At 68.6% G+C, this 19196-nt stretch overlaps 1 protein-coding gene and 2 pseudogenes across 3 annotated transcripts; all 3 read left to right on the top strand.

The window, feature by feature from the left end:
* Positions 1-589: 589 nt before the first annotated feature.
* ITGA5 (integrin subunit alpha 5) lies at positions 590-18725 on the top strand. 3 transcript variants are annotated; one of them, XM_065654231.1, is made up of 30 exons: positions 590-846; positions 1845-1972; positions 2531-2643; positions 2737-2863; positions 3238-3299; positions 3591-3636; positions 4230-4355; positions 5303-5347; positions 5441-5484; positions 6034-6090; positions 6424-6476; positions 6586-6818; positions 7293-7484; positions 8943-8988; positions 9062-9169; positions 9751-9806; positions 9912-10081; positions 10171-10308; positions 11016-11083; positions 11237-11387; positions 11990-12082; positions 12155-12234; positions 12812-12892; positions 12994-13099; positions 13917-14069; positions 14738-14848; positions 15948-16061; positions 16910-17011; positions 17420-17539; positions 17786-18725. In XM_065654231.1, exons 1-30 carry the CDS (start codon positions 638-640, stop codon positions 17867-17869), a joined length of 3216 nt encoding a protein of 1071 aa, XP_065510303.1. In that variant the 5' UTR covers positions 590-637; the 3' UTR covers positions 17870-18725. The 3 variants fall into 3 exon arrangements, with proteins under 3 accessions (XP_065510303.1, XP_065510302.1, XP_065510304.1); XM_065654230.1 differs by having other exon boundaries at positions 12809-12892; XM_065654232.1 differs by lacking the exons at positions 17420-17539; positions 17786-18725 and adding an exon at positions 17205-17278 and having other exon boundaries at positions 12809-12892.
* On the top strand, positions 7837-7955 carry LOC136000639 (5S ribosomal RNA; annotated as a pseudogene).
* Positions 8123-8241, top strand: LOC136000637 (5S ribosomal RNA; annotated as a pseudogene).
* Positions 18726-19196: the final 471 nt, after the last annotated feature.

The raw sequence follows: 19196 nt of genomic DNA, 5'->3' as shown, positions 1-19196 counted from the left end.
CCCCAGACTCCTGGTGTCCCTCGAGTGATCTGGTCCCCAGTATCCACTGGCCCTGTATCCTTCGGGTGTCCCCGTCCCTGGTGTCCTCGGGGTGTCCTGGTGCACATGGGTGTCCCCATCCCTGGTGTCCCAATGAGCCAGTGCCCCTGGGGTGCCCTTGTGCCCCCGGGTGTCCCAATGTCCCCCTGAGGCGTCCCAATCCCTGATGTCCCCATCCCTCCGGAGTGTCCCAGTGTGTCTCAGCCCCCGATATCCTGGTCCCTCCGGTGTGTCCCAGTGTCCCTCGAGTGTCCCGGTCCCTGATGTCCCGCTCCCCCCAGGATGCCCCGGTGCCCCCGGGGTGTCCCAGTCCCTGATGTCCTGGTGTTCCCGGGGTTCCCCAGTCCCTGATGTCCTGGTGTCCCCGGGTTTCCCCGCTCCCTGACGTCCCGCTCCCCCCAGAATGTCCCGCTCCCCCCGGGATGTCCCTGCTCCCCGTGCCCCCGTCCCTCTCCGGTGCGGTGCCGGTGCCCGGCGGGGCTCTGGCTCCTCCCCGGTGAGTCACGGCGGGGCGGGGCGGCCCGGGCCCCCCCCGGGCACTTTCCGAAGGGACTCGGGAGCGGGAGGCAGCGCCGAGCCCGGCCAGCCCCGCTCCGCCATGGCCCCGGCCCCCCCGCGCCGCCCCCGGGCCCGGCCGCTGCTGCCGGTGCTGCTGCCGGTGCTGCTGCCGGTGCTGCTGCCGGTGCTGCTGCCGGTGCTGCCGGTCGCTGCCTTCAACCTGGAGGCGTCGCGGCCCGTCGCTTTCCGCGGGGCCCCCGGGTCCCTCTTCGGCTTCGCGTTGGACTTTTACCTGCCCGAACCCCGCAGGTACCGGGAACGGCCCCGGGAACGGCCCCGGGAGCGGCCCCGGCAACGGGACGGGGCGGGAGCGGCCCCGGGAACCGGGCAGGGGACCAGAACCGGGGACACGGGGAGCGGCCACCGGGAGCGGGACGGAGCCCGGGATGGGGAACGGGCGGGACCGGGAGCGGGCCGGAGCGGTGGGGAGCGGCCCCCGGAGCGGGGCGGGATAACGGGAACGGGGCAGCGGGAACCGGGAATGGGAAACCGGGACGGACGGACGGGAACGGGCCACCCGGGCGGGAACCGGGGGAGCGGGGCGGGATAACGGGAATGGGGCAGCGGGAACCGGGAATGGGAAACCGGGACGGACGGACGGGAACGGGACGCGGGGGCGGGACGGGGAAACGGGAACGGGAATGGGAAGCAGGAACCGCGACTGGGACAGGATAACGGGAACGGGGCGGGACCGGGGGGCTCCGGCGGGGCCGGGGGCACCGGGCGGGGACTCAACCCCGTTCCCGGCTCCGGTTTCCCCCCCCCCGCCCCGCGCCGGCCCCCGCCGGGGGTCCCGGGGCCCCGTTGCCCCCGGCCGGAGCGTTTCCTGTAACCGGAGCCGGGAGCTGCCCCCGGGGGGCGGCGGAGGCTCCGGGGGAACCCAGGCGTCCGGGTACGGCCCTGCCCGCCCCCCCCTCCGCCCACGCGTGACCCGCACCCAGGGGGGACCCAGGCGTCCCGGGCATGCTGGGCCCCCCCACCCAAGACACGGGAGGGGTGTCCCCGGCCCCTCTGCACCCCCCATCCCCCGGATCCTGGGTGCTCCTGGGTGTCCCCCCCGCCGCCTCGGAAGGGGTCACCCCGGCCCCGTGGGCTGGGCCAGAGGGGCCCGTGGGGGGCACACAAAGGTGTGTCGTCCCCCCCCCCAGGACACCCCCATGTCAGGGCTCCTGGGTGCCCTGGGGTGACAGCCCCCATGTCCCCACGGGGACAGCCCCCACCCTGAGCATCCCCTGCCCCCCCCCCAGCGTCAGCATCCTGGTGGGTGCCCCCAAGGCCAACACGAGCCAGCCCAATGTCACCGAGGGGGGGGCCGTGTACCACTGCCCCTGGCCCCCCACTGGCGACTGCACCCCCATCGACTTCGACCACATCGGTACGGGGACACCGGGGGGGACAGGGACACGGGTGGGGACGGGATCCCGTGGGCATGATGACAGGGTGGGGACGAGGACACTGGGCGGGGGACGGGACCCCCTTGGGCATGGGGACAGAATGGGGACACGAGTCGGGGACAGGGACACAGGTGAGGACAGGACCCCCCCTGTGCAGGGGGACAGGGTGGGGGAACAGGGACAAGGACCCAGGTGGGGACAGGACCCCCTTGGGCAGGACACGGGTTGGGGACAGGGGCGAGGACACGCGTGGGGACAAGACCCCCCAGGCCTGGGGACAGGGATGGGCATGACCGGGGACCGGGCCCCCAGCACCCACGGCACCCCAGTAGCCCCCCATGGGCCCCCCCAGCCCCACGTCATCGTCCCCCACGGCCACGTGTCCCCCCCGTGGCCTTGTCCCCGCAACCGGGCGCTTGTCCTGCCTGGTTAATGGTAAACCCAGAGGGGGGGGGGACACCCATTAGCCACGGGGGGGGGTCCCATGGGTGCTGCAGCAGCGGGTGCCAGTGACCCCCTGGTGTCCCCCCCACACACAGGGACCCGCACCCACGATTTTGGGGGCAACAGCACCGAGACCCCCGACCCCGTGGAGTTCAAGTCCCTGCAGTGGTTCGGGGCCACCGTGCGGGCGCATAACGGCTCCATCCTGGTACGGGGGGGCACGGGGGGATAACGGGGGGGCAGGGGTTTGTGTGCTCATCCCCTGTGACCCCCCCCGGCCCCCACTGTGTCCCCCTCCCAGGCCTGTGCCCCCCTGTACAGCTGGAGCCCCCCCAAGGAGGACGGGGGGGGCCGGGAGCCGGTGGGCACCTGTTTCCTCTCCATCGGCAACTTCTCCAAGTTCGTGGAATACGCGCCCTGTCGCTCAGGTGGGACCCCCCCGCGCCCCCCACCCCGGACCCCCCTGGCAACCCCCAGCCTGGCACCCATGGGTGGCACTGCTGGGCGTCCCCCCCCCGAGCTGGTCCCCAGGGGTGACACCCCCAGAACCCCCCGCCTGGTGCCCCTGGGTGTCACCCCCCCCCGTGCCCAGCACCCCCAGGGTGACCCCCCCCCCCCCCACCCCGGCACCCACACACCCCACCAGGCGCCGTCTCTGGATGGCACGCCCACAGCCCCCACCCCCCTATCAGCACCCATGGGCCCCCCCCCCAGCCTGACACCCGGGGGGGGGGTGGGTGGCACCCCCATAACCCCCATCAGCACCAATGGGACCCCCAACCGCCCCCCCTTCTCCCCACAGACCTGAACTCTGCAGCCGGGCAGGGATATTGCCAGGGGGGGTTCAGCGCTGAGTTCACCCAGGTGGGGGCACGGGGGGGGACGTGGGGGGGACAAGGGGACATAGGGGCGTGGGGGGGACAAGGGGCCATGGGGACATGGGGGGTGTCGTGGGGATGGGGGAGCAGGACCCATAGGGCTGGGCGAGGGGGAGGGTTGGGGGGGCAGGGGTATGGGGGTAATGGGGTGTGGGGGGGGGGGTCTATTGGGGTCATGAGGGGTGGGGGGGTCTATAGGGGTCTGGGGTCATACAGGGGGTGCGGGGGGGTCCCTGTGGGTGCCCCAGGCTCAGGGCCCCCCCGGGTCTCCCTGCAGACGGGACGGGTGCTCCTGGGGGGGCCCGGCAGCTACTTCTGGCAAGGTGAGACCCCGGCCCCGGTGTCCCTGTCCCTGTGTCCCTGTGTCCCTGTCCCTACGTCCCTGTGTCCCGGTCTCCTGGTGTCCCAGTGTCCCTGTCCCCCTGTCCCCATATGTCCTTGCGTCCCTGTCCCCATGTGTCCCTGTGTCCCTGTGTCCCTGTCCCTGTGCCCCTGTCCCTGTGTCCCTGCCCCTGTCCCTGTGTCCCTGTGTCCCTGTCCCTGTGTCCCGGTCTCCCGGTGTCCCTGCATCCCGGTGTCCCTGGTGTCCCAGTGTCCTTGTCCCCATATGTCCCTGCGTCCCTGTCCCTGCGTCCCTGTGTCCTTATGTCCCTGTGTCCCTGTCTCCCTGTGTCCCTGTCCCTGCCCATTCCTGCCTGTCCCTTCTTGTCCCTGTCTGTCCCTTCTTGCCCTTGTCCCCCAGTCCCTCCCTGTCCCCCCCCACCCCTAAACACCCCTACCTGTCCCTACCTGTCCCTACCTGTCCATGCCTGTCCCTGTCCCCCTGCCTGCCCACCGTCCCTGCACGGCAGATCCCTCCCCGGGCTCTGGGCCCCCCCGGTGCTGGGGCCCCCCCGTGCTGAGCCCCCGTCCCCAGGGCAGGTGATGTCGGCCACGCAGGAGCAGATCGCAGCCTCCAGCTACCCCGAGTATTTCATCCAGGAGGTGGCCGGGCAGCTGCAGACGCGCCAGGCAGCCCCCACCCACGATGACAGCTACATGGGTCTGGGGACACGGACGGGGATGGGACGGGGGCGTGGGGGGACAAGGACATGGGGGCGTGGGGACATGGGGACACAGACAAGGGGGTATGGGGACAGGGGCATGGGAGAACAGGGGCATGGGGACATGGGGGGACAGGGACAGGGGCATGGGGACACAGACAAGGGGGCATGGGGACATGGGAGAACAGGGGCGTGGGGTCATAAGGGACATGGGCATGGGGACATAGGGACATGGGGACATGGGAGAACAGGGGCGTGGGGTCATAAGGGACATGGGCATGGGGACATAGGGACATGGGGACATGGGAGAACAGGGGCGTGGGGTCATAAGGGACATGGGCATGGGGACATAGGGACATGGGGACATGGGAGAACAGGGGCGTGGGGTCATAAGGGACATGGGCATGGGGACATAGGGACATGGGGACATGGGACACTAGGACAGGGACATGGGGACATGGGGGGACAGGGACAGGGGCATGGGGACACAGAGAAGGGGGCATGGGGACATGGGAGAACAGGGGCGTGGGGTCATAAGGGACATGGGCATGGGGACATGTGGGACACAGACAAGGGGACATGGGGGACACGGGCATGGGGTCATAAGGGACGTGGGCATGGGGACATGGGGTACCAGGATGGGGACATGGGGGGACAGGGGCATGGGGACACAGACAAGGGGACATGGGGGACATGGGTACATGGGAACATGGGCATAGGGACATGGGGACATGAGGGGACAGGGGATGTGGGACATGGGGAGAGAGGGGATGGGGGACATGGGGGGACAGGGGCGATGGGGATGACGGGGACATGAAGACACAGGAGATGGGGACATGGGGATACAAGGGCATGGGAACACAGGAGGACAGGGAACAAGGGCATGGGGACAGGGTGACATCAGTGGCACAGGTGACAATGCAGGTGACACCTCTCCTCCCCCCAGGCTACTCAGTGGCGGTCGGCGAGTTCAGCGGGGACACGACACAAGGTGGGTGCCACCAGGGTGCTGGGGGGTGACATGGGGGTGTCACAGCCCCCTCGCCTGGGGGCACGCCTGACAGGGTCACTTTGTCCCTTGCAGACTTCGTTGCTGGTGTCCCCAAGGGCAACCTCACCTACGGCTATGTAAGGCTGCGGGGACAGGGACACGGGGGGACAGGGGACATGGGGGACACATGGGGACAGGGGGGGACAGGGGACATGGGGGACACATGGGGACAGGGGATATGGGGGGACAGGGGACATGGGGGACACATGGGGACAGGGGGGGACAGGGGACATGGGGGACACATGGGGACAGGGGATATGGGGGGACAGGGGACATGGGGGATACATGGGGACAGGGGATATGGGGGGACAGGGGACATGGGGGATACATGGGGACAGGGGACACGGGGGACAGGGGACATGGGGAGACAGGGGACACAGGGAACATGGGGGACGCATGGGGACAGGGGACATGGGGGACAGAGGATGTGGAACATGGAGGGACAGGGGACATGGGGGAAATGGGCTGGGGGACATGGGGGCACAGGGGACATGAGGGGACACAGGCGGGCATGGGGGACATGTCTGGGGGGACAGGGGACACTGGGGGGCCCTGGCTGCCCGGGTCCTGTGGCTGCAACCGCAGTGTCCCCCTCCATGTCCCCCCCTGTGTCCCCATGTCCCCAGGTCACCATCCTCAATGGCACCAACATGAAATCCCTCTACAACTTCTCGGGGGAGCAGGTGGGCCCAGGGGGGGCTCTTTTGGGGTCCCATAGAGAGCGGGGGGCACCCACATATATTGAGAGCACCCACAGTGGATGAGGGGTCCCCATACAGGGTGGGGGGCACCCATATTTATTGGGAGCACCCACAGAGGATGGGGTGTCCCCATTGAGGGTGGGGGGCACCCACTGAAGGTGGGGGGCACCCATATTTATCGGGAGCACCCACAGTGGATGGGGTGTCCCCATTGAGGGTGGGGGGCACCCATTGAAGGTGGGGGGCACCCATACAGGGTGGGAGGGTCCCCGTTGAGGGTGGGGGTGCCTCCCCTCACCCCACGCCCCCCCCCAGATGGCAGCGTATTTCGGCTATGCGGTGGCAGCCACTGACGTGAACAACGATGGGTGAGTGCGTCCCCCCCCCAGCCCCCATCAGGCACCCATGGGTGCCCCCCCCTGCACCCCAGGGCTCCATGAGGGGGGTGCTGATTATCTCCCGCCCACCCCCCCCAAGGCTGACGGACCTGCTGGTGGGCGCCCCCCTGTTCATGGCGCGCAGCGGGGGGGGGCGGGTGCAGGAGGTGGGCAGGGTGTACCTGTACCTGCAGCGGGGGGGGGACACCCCGCCAACCGCCCCCCCCGCCATGGCCCCCGCCCCCGCCATGGAGCTCACGGGGACCCAGGAGTTCGGGCGCTTCGGCAGCGCCATCGCCCCCCTGGGTGACATTGACCTTGACGGTTTCAACGGTGGGTGCTGGGGGGGGGACACGGGGCGGGGGGTGACATGGGGGGGGGTCACAGGGGATTTGGGGAGGGGGGGAATAGGGGGGTCCCTGGGCTATAGGGTGATATGGGGGTTATGGGGAGGTCCCTGGGCTATAGGGTGGTATAGGGGTGCATGGGGGTGGTCCCTGGGCTATAGGGTGACATGGGGGGGGTCCCTGGGATATAGGGTGACATGGGGGGGCATGGGGGGGCATGGGGGGGTCCCCGGGCTATAGGGTGACATGGGGGGGTAAGGGGGGGCATAGGGGGTTCAGGGTTGGGGGGGAAATAGGGGGTCCCTGGGCTATAGGGTGACATAGGGGGGCACGGGGGGGGCACAGGGGGGGCATGGGGGGGTCCCTGGGCTATAGGGTGACCGAGGGGGGCACAGGGGGGACACGGGGGGGCCATGTCCATGTACCCCTTGCCCCCCCCACATTGAGCATCTTGGCGCAGACGTGGCGGTGGGGGCCCCCCTGGGCGCCGAGGGCCAGCAGGGGGCGGTTTACATCTACCGCGGGGGGGCCGCGGGGCTGCACCCCCAGCCCGCCCAGCAGCTGCGGGGACACTGGGCCCCCCGGCGTCACCCCGACTTCTTCGGAGCCGCCCTGCGCGGGGACACCGACCTGGACGGCAACGGCTACCCGGGTAACAGGGGGGACAGGCTGGAGAGTTGGGCGGGGAGAAATTTAATGAAATAGAACAAGGGCAAATGTAGAGTCTTGCATTTGGGTAGGAACAACCCCAGGTTCCAGTGTAAGTTGGGGAACAAGCTGTTGGAGCAGTGAAAAGGGAGCTGGGGGTCCTGGGGACAGCAGGGTGACCATGAGCCAGCACTGGGCCCTTGTGGCCAGGGAGACCAATGGGACCTGGGGGGGATTAGAAGGGGGGTGGTCAGTAGGTCAGAGAGGTTCTCCTGCCCCTCTACTCTGCCCTTGAAAAAATGGTTTAGTTCAGATGCTATCAGGGTATATTTGGGGAACACATATATATATAAAATATACACAGCCGTACCACTCTGAGAATGCCCAGTGTCATCTGATCTCAGAAGCTAAGCAGGGTCGGGCCCGGTTAGTACTTGGATGGGAGACCAGCTGGGAATACTGGGTGCTGTGGGTGCACTGGGCCCTTTGTGGCCAGGAAGGCCAATGGTACCTGGGGTGGATTACAAGGGGGTGGTCAGTATGTCAAGAGAAGTTCTCCTTCCCCTCTACTCTGCCCTTGAAAAAAGGGTTTGGTTCAGATACTACCAGGGTATACTTGGGGAACACATATATATATAAAATATATACAGCCATACCACGCTGAGAACGCCCAGTGTCATCTGATCTCGGAAGCTAAGCAGGGTCGGGCCCGGTTAGTATTTGGATGGGAGACCAGCTGGGAGTACTGGGTGCTGTGGGTGCACTGGGCCCTTTGTGGCCAGGAAGGCCAATGGTACCTGGGGTGGATTTGAAGGAGGGTGGTCAGTAGGTCCAGAGAGGTTCTCCTGCCCCTCTGCTCTGCCCGGTGAGACCACATCTGGAATATTGCGTCCAGTTCTGGGCCCCTCAGTCCAAGGACAGGGAACTGCTGGAGAGAGTCCAGCGCAGCCACGAGGATGCTGCAGGGAGTGGAGTATCTCCCGTGTGAGGAAAGGCTGAGGAGCTGGGGCTCTGGAGCTGGAGAAGACTGAGGGGTGACTCATTCATGGGGATCAATATGGAAAGGGGGAGTGTCAGGAGGATGGAGCCAGGCTCTTCTGGGTGACAACCAGGGACAGGACAAGGGGCAGTGGGTGCAAACTGGAACATGGGATGTCCCACTTAAATATGAGAAGAAACTTTTTCATGGTGGCCCAGGCTGCCCAGGGGGGTTGTGGAGTCTCCTTCTCTGCAGACATTCCAACCCGCCTGGTTCCTGCGCAACCTCATCTGGGTGTTCCTGCTCCGGCGGGGGGTTGGACTGGATGAGCTTCTGAGGTCCCTTCCACCCCCTGCCACTCTGGGATGCTGTGACACCCCCCGGGTGGGGGGACATCCCGCCTGGACGTGCCACCCCACGGAGGGGCCACCCAGCCCCAGGTGTCCCCCCATCCGGTGACACCCCCGTCCCTTGTCCCCACAGATCTCCTGGTGGGCGCGTTCGGGGAGGACACGGCCGTGGTGTACAGGTGGGTGCCAGCGGTGGGGTGGGGGTGTCCCCGCCGTGTCCCCCCCGCCCCGTCCCTGACGCCCTGTCCCCAGGGGCCGCCCCATCGTCCACGCCAGCGCCGCGCTCAGCGTCTTCCCCACCATGTTCAACCCCGAGGAGCGCGGCTGCGTCCTGGAGGCCACCGGCCACCACGTCCCCTGGTGGGTGACACCGCGGGGACGCGGCCGCGGGGGGGTCCCGGGCGGGGGGACCTCGGGTGAACGGGGGTATGGAGGGGTTGGGGACAGCCGGGGTGTCCCCAGGGTCTCCATTGACTGCCAAGGGGTCAGATGGGGGCTTGGGGACAGTAGGGACACTGCGTGGGACATTATTGGGGAGGAACCAAACGGCTGGGGACACTGGGGGGGGTCCCGGGTTTGTGGGGGGGTACTGGGCGGGGGGGTCACTTGGGGTTTCCCAGGGACATGGGGACACTGAGGGGGACATGGGGGTGGCACAGTGGGCTTGGGGACAAGCCAGGGGACACAGGGGTGGGGGCACTGAGGGAGGGGGTCTCAGGTGGCCTGGGGGTAGCAAGGGGTCACGGGGGGGCTTGGGGACATTGGGAGACACCATGGGGGGGGCGCCGAGGGAGGGGTCCCTGAGGAGACGGGGGGGCCTGGGGAAGGGGACACATCCAGGGGTGTTGGGGACAATTAGGGATGGAGGGGGGGACACTGGGAGGGGGCACAGAGGGGTGTGGGGTCCCATGGGTGCCCCCCCGTGTCCCCCTCCCCCCCAGCATCAACGTCAGCTTCTGCCTCAACGCCTCGGGGCGTCACCTCCCGAGCTCCATCGGTGAGTCACGGCGGGGGGGGGACAAGTGACACGGGGGGGGGACACCCACATCAGGGCCACCAGAATCCCCTGACATGGGGGTGTGTGTGTCCCCCCCAAAAAAAGGTTTTTCGGTGGAGCTGAGCGTGGATGCAGCCAAGGCCGGGGGGGGGCGGCGAGCGCTGTTCCTGCGGGGGGGGCAGCCCACCCGCACCCTCACCCTGCCCGTCCCCAACGTCCCCAACGTCCCCAACGGCGCCGGCACCCGCTGCCGCACGCTGCCCGTGTTCCTGCGGGTACGCCGGGATGGGGCTGGGGGGGGGGTGGGAAGGGTGGGACACCCCCCCGCCCCAGTTTGTCACCGTGTGTGTGTCCCCCGCTGCAGAACGAGTCGGAGTTCAGGGACAAGCTGTCGCCCATCGCCGTGGGGCTGAGCTTCACCCTGGACCCCCACGCGCCCCCCGACACCCACGGGCTGCACCCGGTGCTGGCGGCGCAGACCCGCACCCGCCTGGAGGCCAAGGTACCGGTCACCCCCTGTCACCCCCTGTCACCCCCTGTCACCCCCTGGCCAACCCCTGTCCCCCGCATCGGCCCTTGTCCCCTATCACCCATTGTCCCCTGCATCACCCACCGCCCCCGTGTCACCCATTGTCCCCTGCATCACTCAGTGTCCCCGTGTCTCCCATCGCCCCCCTGTGTCACCCAATTACTCCCCTGTCCCCATGTCCCCCATGTCCCTGTGCTTCCATTGGCCCCCTGTCCCTATGTCCCCCCTGTCCCTATGTCCCCCATCACCCCCATGTCCCCATCACCTCTGTGTCCTCATGTCCCCGTGTGCCTGTGTCCCCCCTTGCCCTTGTGCCCCTATCACCCCCATGTCCCCCATCGTCCCCATGTCCCCATCACCCCGGTGTCTACCCTGTCCACATGTCCCCATCAACCCCATGTCCCCATGTCCCTGTGTCCCCCTTTGCCCTTGTGCCCCTATCAGCCCCATGTCCCCCCTGTCCCCATGTCCCCCATCACCCCCATGTCCCCCTGTTCCCTGTGTCCCCCCTGTCCCCCCTGTCCCCCATGTCCCCCCTGTCCCCATGTCCCCCCTGTTCCCCATGTCCCCCCTGTCCCCCATCACCCCCCTGTCCCCTTGTCCCTGTGTCCCCCCTTGCCCTTGTGACCCTATCAGCCCCATGTCCCCATCATGTCCCCATCATGTCCCCATGTCCCCAGGCTCACATCCAGCTGGACTGCGGGGAGGACAACATCTGTGTGCCCGACCTGCAGCTGGAGGCGTCTGCGTAAGGCGGGGGGACAGAGGGGACAAGTGGGTCTGAAGGTCCCACGAAGGGGCCCGGGGGGGGTCTGGGGGTCCCGGGGGGGTCTGGAGGGTCTGGGGACGCGGGGGTCCCTGGCGCAGGGTGACCGTGATGCGGTGTCCCCCCCCCCGGCAGGGACCGGCGCGCCGTGTACCTGGGGGACCGCAACAGCCTGAACTTGACCTTCAACGCCCGCAACCAGGGCGAGGGGGGGGCGTACGAGGCCGAGCTGCACGTGCGGCCCCCCCCAAACGCGCAGTACACGGGGGTGCTGCACCCGCACGGGGTGCGTGCGGGGGGGGCAGGGGGTCCCTGGGGGTGTCCCCGGTATTGGGGGAGTCAGGAGGTGTCACATGCTCTGGGGGGGGTCAGGGGCTGTCCCATGCTCTGGGGGGGGGTCAAGGGGCCCCTGGGGGTGTCCCTGGGTATTGGGGGGGTCAGGGGGTGTCCCATGCTCTGGGGGGGGGTCAAGGGGTCCCTGGGGGTGTCCCTGGGTATTGGGGGGGTCAGGGGGTGTCTCATGCTTTGGGGGGGGTCAGGGGGTCCCTGGGCGTGTCCCCGGGTATCGGGGGGGTCAGGGGGTGTCCCATGCTCTGGGGGGGGTCAAGGGGTGCCTGGGGGTGTCCCTTGGTATTGGGGGGGTCAGGGGGTGTCTCATGCTTTGGGAGGGGTCAGGGGGTGCCTGGGGGTGTGGGGGGAGTCAGGAGGGTGTTGGGGGGACCCATGGGTGCCTGGGGGGGGGGGTCAGGGGGTGCCCCCCCCAGGTATGGGGTGAGGTGTCCCTTGAATATAAGGGGGTGTCCCTGGGCGGGGGGTACCCGTGGGTCCCCCCAGCCCCCGTGGGTCCCAGCACCCCTGACACCCCCCCCCCCCCCCGTGCCCCCCCAGAACTTCTCAGCACTGAGCTGTGAGCTGGGGGGGGGCAACGGCTCCAGCCCCCTCGTCTGCGACCTGGGCAACCCCATGAAGGCGGGGGCCAATGTGAGTGGGGGGAGCGCGGGGGGGGCAGGGGGTGCGGGGAGGGCCGGTCTGACCCCCCCATTCTGCCCGTAGATCTGGGGGGGGCTGCGCTTCACCATCCCCCAGCTGAGCGACAGCAGCAAGAGCGTCCGGTTCGAGCTGCAGATCCGCAGGTGGGGGGGGGCACACACTGGGGGGGGGGGTGTCCCCAAAATTGGGGGGGGGTCCCCAAAAATGAGGGTGTCCCCTTGGGGATTGGGGGGGGGGGACACACTGGGGGGGCTCAGACTTGGGGTGTCCCCTGGGCTGGGTGTCCCCAAGGGGGAGTGTCCCCAATCTTGGGGGGGTGTCCCTGTTCCCAGCAGGGGGGTGTCCCCAGTCCCAGGGGGGTGTCCACATTGCCAGTGGGGGTGTCCCCAATTTGAGGGGGGTGTCCCCATTTCCAGGGGGTGTCCCCAATCTTGGGGGGGTGTCCCCAATCCCGGGAGGTGTCCCCGTTCCTAGTGGGGGTGTCCCCAATCCCAGGGGGTGTCCCCATTCCTAGTGGGGGTGTCCCCAATCTTGCGAGGGTGTCCCTAGTTCCAGGGGGGGTGTCCCTATTCCCAGTGGAGGTGTCCCCAATCTTGAGGGGGGTGTCCCCATTCCTAGCGGGGGTGTCCCCAATCCTGGCGGGGTGTCCCCAATCCCAGGGGGTGTCCCCGATCCCGGGGTGGGGGGATCCGTGCCGTGACCCCCCCCGTGTCCCAGCAGCAAGAACGCCAACAACTCGCAGAGCGCGGTGGTGCCGGTGCCGCTGGAGGTGCGCGCGGCCACCCGCCTCTCGGTCTTCGGGTGAGTGTCACCGGGGGGACACTGGGGGGGGACACGGGGGGGACACGGGGCTCTGGGCTCTGCCTGACCCCCCCCCCCCGCCCCGGTGTCCCCAACCTCAGGGTGTCCCGGCCGGAGGTTGTCACCATCCCCGAGGGGGTGTGGGCGGCCGAGCGGCCACCGCAGCGGCTGCAGGACCTGGGGCCACCCGTGGAGCACGTCTATGAGGTGGGGGTGGCCCCGACACCGGGGTGTCCCTGTCCCCAAGGCTGGGCTTCTTGTGTCCCCAACGCCAGGGATGTCCCTGTCCCCAGTGCTGGGATCCTTGTGTCCCAAACACCGGGGGTGTCCCTGTCCCCAACAATGGGCTGTCCCTCTGTCCCCAGCCCTGGGGTCCCCATGTCCCCAGCCCTGGGGTCCCCATGTCCCCAACACTGGGGTCCCCGTGTCCCCAGCCCTGGGATCCCCGTGTCCCCAACACTGGGGTCCCTCTGTCCCCAACCCTAGGGTCCCCGTGTCCCCGACACTGGGGTCCCCATGTCCCCAACACTGGGCTGTCCCTCTGTCCCCAACCCTAGGGTCCCCGTGTCCCCAACACTGGGGTCCCCGTGTCCCCAGCCCTGGGGTCCCCATGTCCCCAACACTGGGCTGTCCCTCTGTCCCCAACCCTGGGATCCCTGTGTCCCCAACCCTAGGGTCCTTGTGTCCCCAGCCCTGGGGTCCCCATGTTGCCAACACTGGGGTCCCCGTGTCCCAAGCCCCAGGGTCCCCATGTCCCTGTCCCTATGGCTGTCCCATGTCCCAACCCTGGGGGTCCCTATGTCCCCAAAACCAGGGGTGCCCATGTCCCCAAGTGCACATCTGCCTGTGGGTCCCTGGGGGTCCCCATGTCCCCAGCCCTGCAGGTGCCCATGTCCCCAAAACCCCAGGGATCCCCATGTCCCCAGCCCTGTGGGTCCCCCTGTCCCTGACCCCACACGTTCCCATGTCCCCACGCCACGGGTGACCCCCCCAAGGTTCCATGTCCCCTCCCCGGTGCCACCAGGTGGTGAACGAGGGTCCCAGCGCCATCAGCCACGGCACCCTGGAGCTGAGCTGTCCCCTGAGCCACCGCGGCCACCCGCTGCTCTATGTCATCGGCCACTCGGGTCCCCGCAACTGCTCCGCCAGCCACCCCCTGGACAGCCTGCGCCTGGCGGTGGGGACACGGGGGGACATTGGGGACAATGGGTGGCGCTGGGAGATCGGGCACTGGGGGACACTGGGGACATTGGGTGGCACTGGGAGATGGGGCACTTGGGGACATTGGGTGGCACTGGGAGATGGGACACTGGGGATATTGGGTGGCGCTGGGAAATGGGGCACTGGGGGACACTGGGGACATGGGGTGGTACTGGGAGATGGGGCACTGGGGGACACTGGGGACATTGGGTAATATTGGGAGATGGGGCACTTGGGGACACTGGGGACATTGGGTGGCACTGGGAGATGGGGCACTGGGGGACATCGGGTGACACTGGGGACTTTGGGTGGCACTGGGGACTTTGGGTGGCACTGGCTGATAGAGGACTGCGGGGCACTGGGTGACACTGGGGACATCGGGTGGCACTGGGGACATCAGGTGGCACCGGGAGATGGAACACTGGGGGTACTGGAGGGTGCTGGGGACATTGGGGGGCACTGGGCGTACTGGGGGCACCAGGTGGCACCAAGGCAGGCGACACTGGGTGACATGAGTGGCACTGCGGGGGGACTGGGGGACACCGAGAGGGGACACGGGTGGCACGGGGAGGTGGTGGGGAGGGAGGGCAGCAGTGGGTGCCAGCGGGGTGACAGGGCTGTCCCCAGAGCTGTCCCCCCCCACAGGAGCAGAGCCCGGAGTCGCACGTCCTGCAGCGCAGGGACACAGGGGACACCATCACAAGGGACACGAGGGACGCGTGGGGCAGTGCCCCCCCCACAGCCCCCCACACCTTGGTCAGTGCCCTCCTGTCCTCGTGTCCCCTCTTGTCCCTGTGCCCGTGTCCCCCCTCCCCATGTCCGCGGCTGTCCCTGTCCCACCCTGTGACACCCCCAGGCTGGCACGTGCTCCCCCAGGGGTGCTGTCCCCACGGGTGGGTGCTGTCCCCACCCAAGGCAGGTGACACGTGGGGGTGGATGTCCCTGCCGTGGGTGATGGGGGGGGGACACGACCCCACTTTGGGTGACCTTACTGTGAGTGACATCTGGGGCCAGTGTCCCCGTGGTGGGTGACATGGGGGGGTGTCCCCACTATGGGTGACCCCTGGGGCTGCTGTCCCCATGGTGGGTGACATGGGGGGGTGTCCCCACTATGGGTGACCCCTGGGGCTGCTGTCCCCGTGGTGGGTGACATGGGGGGGTGTCCCCACTATGGGTGACCCCTGGGGCTGCTGTCCCCATGGTGGGTGACGTGGGGGGGTGTCCCCACTATGGGTGACCCCTGGGGCTGCTGTCCCCATGGTGGGTGACATGAGGGGGTGTCCCCACTATGGGTGACCCCTGGGGCTGCTGTCCCCATGGTGGGTGACATGAGGGGGTGTCCCCACTATGGGTGACCCCTGGGGCTGCTGTCCCCATGGTGGGTGACATGGGGGGGTGTCCCTACTATGGGTGACCCCTGGGGCTGCTGTCCCCATGGTGGGTGACATGAGGGGATGTCCCCACTATGGGTGACCCCTGGGGCTGATGTCCCCATGGTGGGTGACGTGGGGGGGTGTCCCCACTATGGGTGACCCCTGGGGCTGATGTCCCCATGGTGGGTGACATGAGGGGATGTCCCCACTATGGGTGACCCCTGGGGCTGATGTCCCCATGGTGGGTGACATGAGGGGATGTCCCCACTATGGGTGACCCTTGGGGCTGCTGTCCCTGCTCTGGGTGACACAAGAGGGTGTCCCCGCTCTGGGTGACCCCTGGGACTGCTGTCCCCGCCGTGGGTGACACAGGGGGGTGTCCCCTCCGTGGGTGCCCCCAGGGCGGTGTCCCCGCCGTGGTGACATGCCGGTGACACCGGGTGACCCGCGGGTGACACGATGTCCCCGCGGGGGTCACCCAGGGCTGCCCCGAGGCCGAGTGCTTCCGGCTGAGCTGCCCCATGGGGGGGCTGGACAAGCAGCAGCGGGTGACCCTGCGCCTGGACCTGCGCCTGCGCGCGCCCCCCCCCCGCCAGGTGACACCCCCCGGGACCCCCCGCACCCCAACCAGCCCCCAGAATCCTGCCCCCCCCACCCCGGGACCCCCTTGTACCCCAGTGCCCCAGGGTGGGGGTGCCCTTGTCCCCCTTGTGGGGGGGTCGGGGGGGGGGGGGGCAGTGGGTGCTCTGGCACCCTGGGGTGCTACATGGGTGCCCATGGTCTTCGGGGGGGTGTCTGGGGGTGTTCGTGGGTGCGCATGGGTGTCCGTGGGTGTTTGGGGGTGTCAGTGGGTGCCGCGTGGGTGTCCTGCGGGTGTTGGTGGGTGCTTGTGGGTCTTGGTGAGTGTCACTGGGTGTCCGTGTCACCCGTGGGTACCCATGGGTGTCACTGGTGTCCGTGTGCACCCACGGGTGCTGTGGCGCTGACACCAGTGTCCGTGTCACCCGTGGGTGCCCTGGCACTGACACCGGTGTCTGTGTCACCCATGGGTGCCCTTGGGTGTCACTGGGTGTCCATGTGCACCCGTGGGTGCTCTTGGGTGTCACTGGTGTCCGTGTGCACCCGTGGGTGCCGCAGCGCTGACACCGGTGTCTGTGTCACCCATGGGTGCTGCAGCACTGACACCGGTGTCTGTGTCACCCATGGGTGCTGCGGCACTGACACCGGTGTCCATGTGCACCCGTGGGTGCCCTTGGGTCTCACTGGTGTCCGTGTCACCCGTGGGTGCCCTGGCACTGACACCGGTGTCCGTGTCACCCGTGGGTGCTGTGGCGCTGACACCGTGTCCGTGTCACCCATGGGTGCCCTGGCACTGACACCGTGTCCGTGTCACCCGTGGGTGCTCTGGCGCTGACACCGGTGTCCGTGTCACCCGTGGGTGCAGGTGCAGGCGCGGGCGCAGTCCTTGCGCTGCGAGGCCGAGTTCCGGGTGCTGCGGCTGCCGTACCGAGTGCGTCCCCAGCACTACCCCCGGCAGCGGCTGCAGGTGACACGGGGGACACGGGGGGACACGGGGGGGACACTGGGGAGGACACCGCGCGGGGCTGCTGGGGACACTGGGGGTGACACTGAGTGGGTGGCGGGTGGTGATGGGGTGGTGGGTGCGGGGTGACACTGAGTGACACTGTGACACTGGGTGACACCGGGTGACACCGGGTGACACTGTGGCTCTATGACAGGTGGTGACGGGGCTGCAGTGGGCGCAGGGTGACACTGGGTGACACCGGGTGACACTGTGACCCTGTGACAGGTGGTGACGGGGCTGCAGTGGGCGCAGGGTGACACTGGGTGACCCCATGACAGGTGGTGACGGGGCTGCAGTGGGCGCAGGGTGACACTGGGTGACACTGGGTGACACCGGGTGACACCGGGTGACACTGTGACCCTGTGACAGGTGGTGACGGGGCTGCAGTGGGCGCAGGGTGACGCCGCGGGGGTCCCGGTGTGGGTGGTGGTGCTGTCGGTGCTGCTGGGGCTGCTGCTGCTGGCCTTGCTCTGCTATGGACTCTATAAGGTGGGTCCGGGGGCTCCGGGGGGTGGGGGGGACATTTTGGGGACCACGGGGGGCGTGGGGGTGCAGGGGACATGGGGACAGCGGGGGGCGTGGGGACATGCGGGCACAAGGGACGCAGGTGGCACAGGGGACGCGGGGCACAAGGTGAAGGGGAAGGGGACACGGGGGGTGCGGGGGACACAGGGGACACTATGGGGGTCCCGGGTGTCCCCAGGGGGGGTGACATGTCACCTGTCCCCCCCCCAGCTGGGCTTCTTCAAGCGCTCGGGCCCCTACGGCACCGCCATGGAGAAGGCGCAGCTGAAGCCCCAGGCGGCTTCCGAGGCCTGAGCGTCACCGGTGTCACCCGTGTCACCCGCGTCACCCGTGTCACCGGGCACCAGGGACCTCCAGCCGGGAACTGTCACACCGGGCGGTCCTGGAACCGCCAGGACGGGTGTCACCGGGGTGACACCGAGCCGGGCGCCGACCCCTTGGACGCCGCGCGGGTGACACGACCTGCACGGGGCTTTGTCACCGGGACGCCACGGGGACACCGCCGCGCCGGGACCCCGGGCAGCGTGGGGACACTCAGGACACCGGTGGGGTGACAACGCCATCACCGTCACCGTGCCGGAACCGCCGCGCTGGCACCGGCACTGTCACCGCGCCGGCACAAGACCTGGGGACAGATGTGGCACCTTGTCGCGGTGTCACCTTGTCGCGGTGTCACCCGGTCGTGGTGTCACCTGGTCGTGGTGTCTCCTGGCCGCAGCGTCACTTGGGCACCTGGTGGCACCTCGTATCGCGGTGTCACCCCCATCGCGGTGTCACCCCCATCGCGGTGTCACTCTATCGCGGTGTCACCTTGCCTCATGGTGTCACCCCCATCGCGGTGTCACCCCATCGCGGTGTCACCCCATCACGGTGTCACCCGGTCGCGGTGTCACCCAGCGTGTGCTGCACTGCCCGTGTCCCCCCCGCGGGCACCTCACTTTGCACTGACTCCGCGCCCGAAGGTTTTTGTTTTTTTTTGGGGGGGGGACACACACCCCCACACCCACACAGCGCCCCCTATTGTCCCCAGGGTGCCCCCGGGGGGTGATTGCACTAGCGCGGGGCGGGGGGGGCGGCTTCGGTTTGTATTTAATTTGGGGGTGGGGGGCGACCTCAGGGCCCCCCCCCCAATAAATGTGTCCGACCCAGAGCAGCGCCAGGGCCACGGGGGGGGTGGGAGGGGACACAGGGGGGCCGGGGGGGACACGCGGGGGGGACACGGCTGAGCGCCCCCGGTGTCCGGTGACACCATTAGCGGCTCATTAGCAGCGTCGCACATCAATAATTCATCCCCCCCCCCCGCCACGGAGATGCGGGGGGGCCCCTGGCACCCATAGAACAGCTGCACAGCACCCACAGACCCCCCCCTGCACCCACAGACCCCCCCACGCACCCACAGACCCCCCCTGCACCCACAGACCCCCCCACGCACCCACAGACCCCCCCCCCCGGCACCCACAGACCCCCCCCTGCACCCACAGACCCCCCCACGCACCCACAGACCCACCTGCACCCACAGACCCCCCCCATTGCACCCACAGACCCCCCGGCACCCACAGACCCCCCCCATTGCACCCACAGACCCCCCGGCACCCACAGACCCCCCCGGCACCCACAGACC

This window comes from Caloenas nicobarica, chromosome 33 (genome assembly GCF_036013445.1).
Source record: "Caloenas nicobarica isolate bCalNic1 chromosome 33, bCalNic1.hap1, whole genome shotgun sequence".
NCBI lineage: Eukaryota > Metazoa > Chordata > Aves > Columbiformes > Columbidae > Caloenas > Caloenas nicobarica.
This window is presented reverse-complemented; position numbering and strand designations above follow the sequence as displayed.

What these genes read in the sequence shown, in the direction of transcription:
- ITGA5 (XM_065654230.1), top strand. Translation starts at nt 638, where the DNA reads ATGGCCCCGGCCCCCCCGCGCCGCCCCCGGGCCCGGCCGCTGCTGCCG. An exon ending in TCACCTCCCGAGCTCCATCG is followed by an intron (nt 9,807 to 9,911) that starts GTGAGTCACGGC and finishes CCCCAAAAAAAG; the next exon opens with GTTTTTCGGTGGAGCTGAGC. An exon ending in CCGTGGAGCACGTCTATGAG is followed by an intron (nt 13,100 to 13,916) that starts GTGGGGGTGGCC and finishes CGGTGCCACCAG; the next exon opens with GTGGTGAACGAGGGTCCCAG.